The sequence below is a fragment of the Harpegnathos saltator genome, unplaced genomic scaffold, assembly GCF_003227715.2.
Source record: "Harpegnathos saltator strain DR-91 unplaced genomic scaffold, Hsal_v8.6 scaffold841, whole genome shotgun sequence".
NCBI classification, from domain to species: Eukaryota; Metazoa; Arthropoda; class Insecta; order Hymenoptera; family Formicidae; genus Harpegnathos; species Harpegnathos saltator.
The window spans coordinates 1-11,204 of NW_020230695.1; the positions used below are offsets into that span (position 1 = coordinate 1).

Consider the following 11,204-nt stretch of genomic DNA (forward strand, 5'->3'; position numbering starts at 1 on the left):
GAAGCGGAGATTATCGACGGAGAAAGGTTGGGAAAACTTTAAACGCTTCGATATCTCTAAACGTTAGAGATCAGGCTTCGGAGCGTAACCAAATTAAAGCCCTTTCAAGAACCTACATTTTTGACTACAATGGACGACCCTCTATTCCCAATGAAGCGGAGATATCCGACGGATGAAGGCTGGAATCGACGGAGAAAGGTTAGAAAAAACTTTAACTTCGATAATCTCTCTAAACGTTCAGAGATACCATGGCTTGGACAGGTACGAAATTAAAAGCCTTTCAAAACCCTACATTTTTGACTACACTGGACGACCCTCTACTCCCAATAGAAGCGGAGATATCGACGATGAATAGGCTGGATATGAGGAGAAAGGTTAGAAAACTTTAACCTGTCGATATCTCGCTAAAACGGTTATGAGATACCGGCTTCGGACTAGGTTACCAAATTAAGCCCTTTTCAAATCCTACATTTTGGAGTCTACATGGACGACTCTCTATCGCTAGTAGTAAGCGGAGATATCGACGGAGAAAGGTTAGGAAAACTTTAACCTTCGATTATGCTCCTAACGGTTAGAGATACAGGCTTCGGACAGGTACCAAATTAAAGCCTTTCAAACCCTACATTTTGGACTACATTGGACGACCTCTACTCCCAATAGAAGCGGAGATATCGACGAATGAAAGGCTGGATATGACGGAGAAAGGTTAGAAAACTTTAACCTTCGATTCTCCCTAAACGGTTAGAGATCAGGCTTCGGACAGGTACCAAATTAAAGCCCTTTCAAAACCCTACATTTTGGACTATACATGGACGACTCTCTACTCCCAATAGAAGCGGAGATATCGACGATGAAGGCTGGATATCGACGGAGAAAGGTTAGAAAAACTTTAACCTTCGATATCTCCTAAACGGTTAGAGATACAGGCTTCGGACAGGTTACCAAATTAAAGCCCTTTCAAAACCCTACATTTTGGACTACATGGACGACCCTCTACTCCCAATAGAAGCGGAGATATCGACGAATGAAGGCTGGATATCGACGGAAAAGGTTAGAAAATTTAACCTTCGATATCTCCTAAACGGTTAGAGATACAGGCTTCGGACAGGTACCAAATTAAAGCCCTTTCAAAACCCTTCATTTTGGACTACATGGACGACTCTCTACTCCCAGTAGAAGCGGAGATATCGACGGAGAAAGGTTGGAAAACTTTAACCTTCGATATCTCCTAAACGGTTAGAGATACAGGCTTCGGACAGGTACCAAATTAAAGCCCTTTCAAAACCCTACATTTTGGACTACAATGACGACCCTTACTCCCAATAGAAGCGGGAGATATCGACGGAGAAAGGTTGGAAAACTTTAACCTTCGATATCTCCTAAACGGTTAGAGATACAGGCTTCGGACAGGTACCAAATTAAAGCCCTTTCAAAACCCTACATTTTGGACTACAATGACGACCCTCTACTCCCAATAGAAGCGGAGATATCGACGGATGAAGGCTGGATATCGACGGAGAAAGGTTAGAAAACTTTAACCTTCGATATCTCCTAAACGGTTAGAGATACAGGCTTCGGACAGGTACCAAATTAAAGCCCTTTCAAAACCCTACATTTTTGACTACATGGACGACCCTCTACTCCCAATAGAAGCGGAGATATCGACGAATGAAGGCTGGATATCGACGGAGAAAGGTTAGAAAACTTTAACCTTCGATATCTCCTAAACGGTTAGAGATACAGGCTTCGGACAGGTACCAAATTAAAGCCCTTTCAAAACCCTACATTTTGGACTACATGGACAACTCTCTACTCCCAGTAGAAGCGGAGATATCGACGGAGAAAGGTTGGAAAACTTTAACCTTCGATATCTCCTAAACGGTTAAAGATACAGGCTTCGGACAGGTACCAAATTAAAGCCCTTTCAAAACCCTACATTTTGGACTACATGGACGACTCTCTACTCCCAGTAGAAGCGGAGATATCGACGGAGAAAGGTTGGAAAACTTTAACCTTCGATATCTCCTAAACGGTTAGAGATACAGGCTTCGGACAGGTACCAAATTAAAGCCCTTTCAATACCCTACATTTTGGACTACAATGACGACCCTCTACTCCCAATAGAAGCGGAGATATCGACGGATGAAGGCTGGATATCGACGGAGAAATGTTAGAAAACTTTAACCTTCGATATCTCCTAAACGGTTAGAGATACAGGCTTCGGACAGGTACCAAATTAAAGCCCTTTCAAAACCCTACATTTTGGACTACATGGACGACCCTCTACTCCCAATAGAAGCGGAGATATCGACGAATGAAGGCTGGATATCGACGGAGAAAGGTTAGAAAACTTTAACCTTCGATATCTCCTAAACGGTTAGAGATACAGGCTTCGGACAGGTACCAAATTAAAGCCCTTTCAAAACCCTACATTTTGGACTACATGGACGACTCTCTACTCCCAGTAGAAGCGGAGATATCGACGGAGAAAGGTTGGAAATCTTTAACCTTCGATATCTCCTAAACGGTTAGAGATACAGGCTTCGGACAGGTACCAAATTAAAGCCCTTTCAAAACCCTACATTTTGGACTACATGGACGACTCTCTACTCCCAGTAGAAGCGGAGATATCGACGGATGAAGGCTGGATATCGACGGAAAGGTAGGAAATCTTTAACCTTCGATATCTCCTAAACGGTTAGAGATACAGGCTTCGGACAGGTACCAAATTAAAGCCCTTTCAAAACCCTACATTTTGGACTACATGGACGACTCTCTACTCCCAGTAGAAGCGGAGATATCGACGGATGAAGACTGGATATCGACGGAGGAAGGCTGGAAAACTTTAACCTTCGATATCTCCTAAACGGTTAGAGATACAGGCCTCGGTCTGGACCAAATTAAAGTCCTCTCAAAACCCTACATTTTGGACTACATGGACGACTCTCTACTCCCAGTAGAAGCGGAGATATCAACGGAGAAATGTTGGAAAACTTCAACATAAAACTTTATTTAAACAATAAATGTTTAAATAAGATATCAACGGAGAAAGGTTGGGAAACTTTAACTATAACCTTATTTAAACAATAAATGTTCCCCGGGGGGAAGCCCCCCGGGGTAAATACAGTATTATTATAAGCATAGGTCCGACGCCATTTCTATATAGTTTATTGTCGGGGGACAGTTCGCCCCCTCCGACAGTGGGCATAGAATAAATTTTATAGTATATATTATACTGCCTGGGGACATTATGCCCCCCCGACGATGGGCAACACGACGCATTTTACCTATATGCACGTAGGAGTAATAGTATAATTGCCCAAGCTAGCAGACTTGGGCAATGTGCTTCATCCTCCACGTGCTCCATTTATCATATTTTTATAGTATTTTTTCTGTAGGATCACCCGCTCTGTGTCCCGCGCGCCCAGGAAGCAGACTTCTCTGCTATAGAGACGCCGGCCCTTCAACCAATCTGTTAAATACGCGACATCCAACTCAATTATCCTCGCGATCCACACTCAATTATCGAACTCTGAATGGAACGTCGGATTTCCGAAAAAATCTTTCGATCCGAGGGACATGGAAATATTCGACTCGAGGGACAAAAATCGGCGACAACTCTTTCAATTTTGGTTTTAGCGTTCCGAGTGTTAATAATAATCTTCAGAACTCGTGAAGGGCTAACCAGAACTCTGAATGAAACATCGGATTTCCGAAAAAAAATTTTACGTGTTTAATAAACAATCAATTTTTTTGAAAATCCAATGTTTTATTCAGAGTTCTGGTTAGCCCCTCACGAGTTCTAAAGATTATTATTAACACGCGACGCGCTAAAAACCAAAATTGGTAGAGTTCTTGCCATTTTTCGTTTTCTAATTCGAGAATTTTAAATATAATTTTTCTTATTGTTTTAAACAGAACTGTTTTTAAAACTTATCTAGAACTATAGAACTTAAAAATCTATCTAGAACTCTAAAAAAATTGTCATTTTTTACATAATGAGGAGCGTCGTGAAGTTGGCCCTCCGATTTTTAAAATGGTATTTTCTCTACTTTAAATGACGGAACTCTTTCTATAAAGGATTGCAAACTCCAGAACTCTGCGAGGGGCATTCAGAACTCTAATAATTTTTTTCAAATTTGAAGAATGAAGGGCCATCTTCACAGAGGTGATGGAGCGAACACATTCTCTGTCTCTCTTTTGCTTGGCTCGTCGAAACAAGTCGAGCGGAGGGCGGGGTCTCAGAGGAAGTGTCATCGACGAAACGTGCAATGCTTGCGATGCCCGTGTGTTGTATGCAACACGTGCATTTTCCTAAAAAACGAAAAAAAAATGATTGGCGAAAAAGGACAACGCCGACCGCCAAGGAGATGCGAACCACCGACCTCAACCCCGCGAGTCCAGCGTACTTCCACCAAGCCACACGCTCTTTGAGAAGCTCGCTCCTTCATTTGGTTCATGGAGCACTCGTGATTTTCAATCGCGACTTTCTTGCAAACGCTTCAATGCTATGCCGTATCTTTAAGTGCAATGTTAATTTGTCATGCAAATCTATCGACACAACGAGTTTAGTCGAAATCGATTGCTATTGATCATCTCGTTGGATTCACGCCGAGAGTGAAACGTCAGTCTCGACCGTGTGTCGGGAAGCACAATCTCGGCAACGTTGCGAATCAGAGCGAGATGGAGCGAACACATTCCCTCTCTCTCTTTCGCTTGGCTCGTCAAAACACGCCGAGTGGAGGGCGGGACTTCAGACGGATAGACGGGAGCAGTTTCTCTGTGTGTGTGTGCCGACTACATTCTTACACAGAAACGTACGGCAATTGAAAATGTTTAAGCATATACCCTGAGATTCTATCTGTTGCGTATGACACGTGTGTGTGTGTGTGTGTGTGTGTGTATGTGTGTGTGTGTGTGTGAGTGCGTATATGCACGCGTACGTCACGCACACTTTCAATGCAACACATGCACATGGACACAACTGCGCTAAAAAACGCCTGCCGGAGTATAAATAAATACTAACGTAACGCTGAAATATTTTGGAAAAATAATTTTGGGTACACACAAAATATTATCTTATTATCATATATTTATATATCGATATAAATCGTATATAATCTTCATGATATTAATCATATACAATCTCAATTCTTATTTTTTTTGTGCATGTTAACATGTTAATTCATGTTACAAATGCATAATAATGCGCGAGACCGTGCTTGTCAAGTACGCTATTATGGTTGTAGCACGGACACAAACCGCCTGAAAGTGGATGTAGCACGGACAGCCACCAGATGCAGGTTTTACCGTCGAGACCTAAAAGTGGATGTAGCATCGTAGTTCCCCTCTCAAAATGGATGCAGATAGTGCCCATTCCCAGTGCGAAAAATCGGTGTCGCCCAAAACGCCGTGTTGGCCGCTCTCAGCTTCCTCTCTGCTACATCCATTTTCAGGCAGTTTATGTCCGTCCTACAACCATAATAGCTTGGTTGACAAGCACGGGCTCGCACATTGTTGTACCTCCGTTTCTATTGGAAATTGAAAGTCGAGCTTTATGGTGAGAATAGGGTTGATACAGGACTAAATTGTGGCAAAAACGCGTCCTTATCTCTTGAGCCGTTAAGGAGATATCAAAGATTAATTTTTAAATTTTAATGTCCATATCTCCGTTCCTAATGAGAATTGAGAGAAGAACTTTATGCCGAGAATAGGGTTAATATGGGACTATATTGTGAAGACAGCGCTATTAGAAAATATATACAGTCATGGCAGTATTCTCAATGCTAATAATTTGTAGCACATTGTGATTTTATATATCAATTGAACATTTTTACAAGTTATAAAAGAAAGTACAAAGTTCAGCTATAATTTTGTTGTTTGATAAAACATAAGTTATGCCAGCATTTTGTTAATAGTCGTTTTCGTCATTAATTTCCATTACAACAATTCATGATTTCTTACTTACTGAAAATAAACGTTTTCTTCGATAAAGAATGTTACTCATATATATGCAACAATATGCAAATATTACAATATATTACAAAGGATTGTACAAATTCGCATACAACTAATAGAAAATATAACTTACATATATAGTTAAGAAGGTACAAAAGTCCTTATTCATATTGCAATCAAATTATTTTAACTTACTCTTCATGCATATGTTTCATACTTTAACTGTGTAGCATGTAGCTACTCATATAGCTATATATACGTGCTAAAATTTTATTATGCTTAAATTGCGCAAGAAATCGTTATTCACAATCATCCACATTTATTATTTCGGCATCCTCCGCACCTACTTTATTATTTAGTTTATTATTAGTTACGGTAGATAATAGCTCCGACGGTGGAGTCACAGGCGTCATATCAGACTTGACTGTTTCGTCGTCAACATTCTTTTTGTCAACGTTCGAACTAACCATATAAACTTGTAAAATAGTTTCTCCTGGTTCTTCTACGGATTCCTTCGTTAAAATCACTAAGGATCCTGGTTCTATTTGATTGATATCCGGTATGACAGTTGCGACATTTTCAGATGTTGCAGTGTCTTCGCTATCCTTGGATGGCATAGATGATAGATCCTTCTGAACTTCCTGCGACGCTGGAGTTTCTTGCGACAATGTAGTTTCGGTGTTTACTAACGATTCATTTTCAATGTTATTATCAAGAGTGTTAATGCTTCGCGCTCGTAATTTCTTTGGCTTCGGCTGTCTACCGGATCTAGTTGGTCTAACTCGGTAAATCTCCGTGTCACTGTCCGAATCACTGTTAGAACTTAAGCAACTGCTATCATCAAAGCTGTCATTTACAGACTTTTTTGACTTTCGTTTGTTATTTCCTCTTCTCGTTTGTGAATGTTGACCGCTATTTGCAGTGTCATTTGCATTAGTTTCATTATCTATTGTTTTGTTCTCTTGATTGTTAGTAGATGTTGCTTCGCATTGCGCGATACTAGTCGCTACAAGTCCTAAAATTATTTATTATACATTATTCGTTTATGTAAACAGATGTTACAAATAAATGTTACACATAGAACATATTTAATAGAAAAATAACTAAATTAAACGAAAGTATTAAAATAAAAATCATATACTCACGATGTCTGCGTTTTTTAGCACTCCTGCTCAAGTGTTGTTCATTCTTATCTTTCTCTGATGTTTTCTTATTTGCATCTGCTTGAACATTTTCCAATTCTTGTAATGATGCTGGAAACAAAATAAAGTTAAATAAAAACTAAAGAAATTCCAGAGTTAAGGTCTGAATTAAAATGATACCTAATTGTTCTTCCAGCCTTTCAGTATCAAATTCTTGATGATATTTCAGAGTCTTCTCCACTAAAGCACGGTTAACTCTTTCTTCTTTCTTATATTTTTGTTTAATTTCTTGTCTTGTCCGATTTGGGAATAGAGTCTGCATCAATAAGAAATCCGTACCCACTACATTTAATGCTTTGTAGAATTTAAATGTTTCCCATTTTGGCCATTCTTTACTCTTTTGACGCTTTTTATAAAATCCACCTCCGTAGTCATCGTCTTCTACGATGGCTTCTTGTGACAATATTTCTCTATGCTTTTTCACACCTGTCTGTTCTATCACAATACTTTGTTCGTCTAATATCAATTGACCATCTGGACCAACTTTTACCTGTGGCGCAGGCATTGCCAAAGGATTATCCTCCTCTTCTTCTTTTAAAACCTCTTCTGATCTGAGAAAAGAATAAATTATATTTTAAAAAATTTTATATGCAGGTCTTTACACACTTTATTACTATAATTTAATATACTCACGGTGTTGTAGTTATCTGTCTTGGTACAACAGTAGATGTTTTTGACTTCTTCATAGGATTCGTCACAGGATTATAATAGATTAAATCGTACATTTTCAATTGACTTCTATCAGGTGTTTTATTTTCATGTTTTAGTAGAAATTCCCTTCTAGCTTCAGCCAGTTTTCTTGCCGATTCCGAAACCATGATGCGTTTTCTTGGAGTTACCTTTACTTTTGCACTAAAATTTATGACAAATATGAAATATATGTACAAAGATTGGCAAATTATCAAGGAGAAGTCACATCAAAGCCTATCAAATAGGAAGTACAGTAAATAGATTGAGTATGTGGTTAGTTTTAATACTATTCGGGAATGCGGCCGATTCTGCGTGGCGGGCGGTCTGGGTTCCCAGCGCCGTCGTTCTCGCAGTCGGCGAGATGCCCGGCACCTCGCAGTCGGCGAGGTGCCCGGCATCTCGCAGCAGTGTTGTCAGATGCAATATATTGCGATGCTACAGCGCATGCATGAGATGACGTAGAACTCCCTGTTGAGTGAAAGTCTCAGTATCGTATCTTTTTTAAGGTATTATAGCGCCCATATTATACTATGCATTGAGAATTGCAATCGAGTATTTAGTAAATTAGATAATCTAAATCGTGGTTATTTTAATTGATCTGATAGTAATTCTCAATCTATAGTCTAATATGAGTCTAATACAAATATTATGTAACAGTTACATAGTTGAGTGAAAAATTATAATGTTAATGTAACGTAATTGTTACTTAGTACCCACTGGAATTATAATGTTAATATAACTGATATTTAGTATTCACTGAACAATATAATCTAAGATAAGGCACTCGCGTAAGAAGCACGGGAAAATTACACCGGAGCCTGGAAGACAGCTGATCGGATAACGCGGGCTCCTTCATGGACCTTGCGATGCGCTTTATTGCCGTCATTGGCATAGAGCTCTACGTCATCTCACACATGCGCTGTAGCGTTGCAATATATTGCACCTGACAGCACTGTCTCGCAGGCAAGTGCGCGGCCGTCCCGCCGGCCGCCCGCACCTGACAAGTAGCTCCAGCCGTGACCGCTACATGGCGAGCCACCCGACTCCGCCACCCGACTCTGGGCAAGAATCGCCGGCCGGGTATATCACCCAGCGCAACGGCCGGCGCGACGCCTTCGCATGGCCCAACGCCGATTGTGGTAATCCCTGGTGTCTGGTCTGTGCGACTTGTAGCGCCCGTCTTTACCGACGTTCTCTCTAGGCGTTCTTAGAGCAGTTTCGTGCACAGTCGAGATTCAAACCAACGCACTCTACACTCTGCTGAGTTGACTGCGGTGCTAATATACCCTGCTGGGTTGAAGCTTTATGGTGAGAATCCACTTAAGCCTTGAATTCGCCCGTTGCCACGATTCAGGAGCGAACTTCTGATCGCCTCCGTGTGGAGTGAGTTAACTCTCTCTCTGTCCGAGCGTCCGTCGAAAACCTCGGCTGTTAGGAACGGCGTCGCCGTCTCCTTGAGAGATTTGCGAACTCTCTCTTGCCAAGTATCCGTCTAGGATCTTGGTGCGTTCTAAAGCGACGTGGTCGCTTCTTCGAGAACTCTGAGCTCTCTGTCCAAGCGCCTTCAAGGCCTTGGTTAGTTACCCCGAAGCAACTGAGTCGCCTTTCGCGCGACACGAGCTCAGCACGTTCTCTTGTGCATCTCCACGCTTCTCAGGAACGTGGCAGCTTGCTGACCGTTTGGTCTGAAAGGGCAGGCCATTCGAAACGACGGAGGTCGTTTCATTCTAACGCTCGTGGACGTGTCTGTCACGAATGTTTCTCCGGTTTCTCGGCTCGGATTTACGACCCGAATAGGCCGTACGAGACCTGAGTCTAGTAACATCCTTGACTCCGATCCTTCTGATAAGGGTGTTCCGGCATCCGCGTATCTCCGCTCAGTTGTGAGCGGAGTCGCAAACAAATACAAATATAAAATTTTGTAAATCTATGAATAACAAATGAATACATACACATCATTGATGTTATTTTCCCTGTTGCTTTGTACGGAACAAATGGAATCATTTCGTATACGAGTTGGGACAACAGATGCTGCTCTCTTGGCATGTTCATCTTCAGATTCACTTGCACTCATACCACTGCCCTGTATACTACTTTTTTGCTCTGGTATAACAGAAGTAGATGTGTCTTGCTCTATATGTTCATTATCAGGTATATTATCTGTAGTATTTTCTGTAGATGACACTGGATTTTCCACAACCTTTTTCCGAATTGGCACAGTAGCCAAAGCCTTAATACGTGCTCGCCGCATGTTTCTTATCTAAAACTTTAAAGTTGTAGTTGGGAAAAATTAATTTCACTGAACTTCAAAATTATATTCTCAATGACATTTCACAATGCAACTAAATGCCAATTCAGACTTCAACTCTACAACTAAATACAAATACTAAGTAATTGCACACATATCTGAAATAAATAATAAATTTGATTAATGAGAAGTAATTCAGTGAATAATAGAAATTAACTTGTACATTTGTTTTAAATTAAAGCAAATCTAACTGTTGAGAGAGAAGAATTGATATTTAACCAATATTTTAATATTTCAAATTTATTATATTATTGAAAATAGTATCTTCTCAATTATATCTTCACATATTATCATTAGACAAAATTAATCTACGACATAATTCCAGCAGAATTTAAATTTAGCGTTGTAACATATGACTGAACCAAATTATGAATATGTTAGACAACATTACCTGGTTTCGAGGTTATTTCCTATCATGCTTACATACAACAGTATGGTTAGTCCTTTGACTATTGATCTGTTCTTTTCCTCTGCACCGCTGCACTAGTGCAATAAAGTTCGAGTGAGACAAGTGGTCTGTTCTTTTCAGCTGCACTGCGGAACTAGTGCAATAAATTAGAATGAGACAACTATATTTTTTCTCACTTTTAAGCTAAGACTCCATGCATGCGGTGAATTGCGGCAAACGGTTGCGGTGACCAATCAGGAGGGAGGCGCAAGTCCGGTTGCGGCAAGCTCCGGCATGCGTCTGTCTCCTGATTGGTCACCGCAGCCGTTTGCCGGAGCTCACCGCATGCATGGAGTCTTAGCTTAACTTATTGCACCAGTTCAGTAGTGCAGCTGAAAAGAACAGACCAAATACATATTTGTCTCACTTTAACCAGAGAGGAACATGAAAGCGGCCAACACGGCGTTTTCGGCGACACCGACTTTCCGCACTGTGAAAGGGCGCCATCTGCATCCATTTTGAGAGGGGAACTCTCAACTTTTGAAGGGGAACGATGCTACATCTTTTAGGTTTCGGCGGTAAAACCTACATGTACTGGCAGTCCGTACTACATCCATTTTCAGGCGGTTTATGTCCGTGCTACAACCATAATAGCGTA

General features: G+C 40.8%; 1 protein-coding gene across 5 annotated transcripts; it reads right to left on the reverse strand.

Moving 5' to 3' along the window:
- Nucleotides 1–5,990: 5,990 nt before the first annotated feature.
- Nucleotides 5,991–10,611, reverse strand: Bdp1 (transcription factor TFIIIB component B'' homolog Bdp1). 5 transcript variants are annotated; one of them, XM_011156873.3, is made up of 6 exons: nucleotides 10,550–10,611; nucleotides 9,803–10,116; nucleotides 7,794–8,012; nucleotides 7,281–7,711; nucleotides 7,104–7,211; nucleotides 5,991–6,973 (listed from the first exon to the last, which is right to left on the reverse strand). In XM_011156873.3, exons 2-6 carry the CDS (start codon nucleotides 10,099–10,101, stop codon nucleotides 6,258–6,260), a joined length of 1,773 nt encoding a protein of 590 aa, XP_011155175.1. In that variant the 5' UTR covers nucleotides 10,102–10,116; nucleotides 10,550–10,611; the 3' UTR covers nucleotides 5,991–6,257. The 5 variants fall into 5 exon arrangements, with proteins under 5 accessions (XP_011155175.1, XP_011155176.1, XP_025163024.1 ...); XM_011156874.3 differs by having other exon boundaries at nucleotides 9,803–10,256; nucleotides 10,550–10,580; XM_025307239.1 differs by lacking the exons at nucleotides 9,803–10,116; nucleotides 10,550–10,611 and adding exons at nucleotides 8,103–8,318; nucleotides 8,568–8,787.
- Nucleotides 10,612–11,204: the final 593 nt, after the last annotated feature.

What these genes read in the sequence shown, in the direction of transcription:
- Bdp1 (XM_011156873.3), bottom strand. Translation starts at nt 10,101, where the DNA reads ATGCGGCGAGCACGTATTAAGGCTTTGGCTACTGTGCCAATTCGGAAA. An exon ending in GAAAATAACATCAATGATGT is followed by an intron (nt 8,013 to 9,802) that starts GTATGTATTCAT and finishes CATAAATTTTAG; the next exon opens with TGCAAAAGTAAAGGTAACTC. An exon ending in TGCTAAAAAACGCAGACATC is followed by an intron (nt 6,974 to 7,103) that starts GTGAGTATATGA and finishes AAATAATTTTAG; the next exon opens with GACTTGTAGCGACTAGTATC.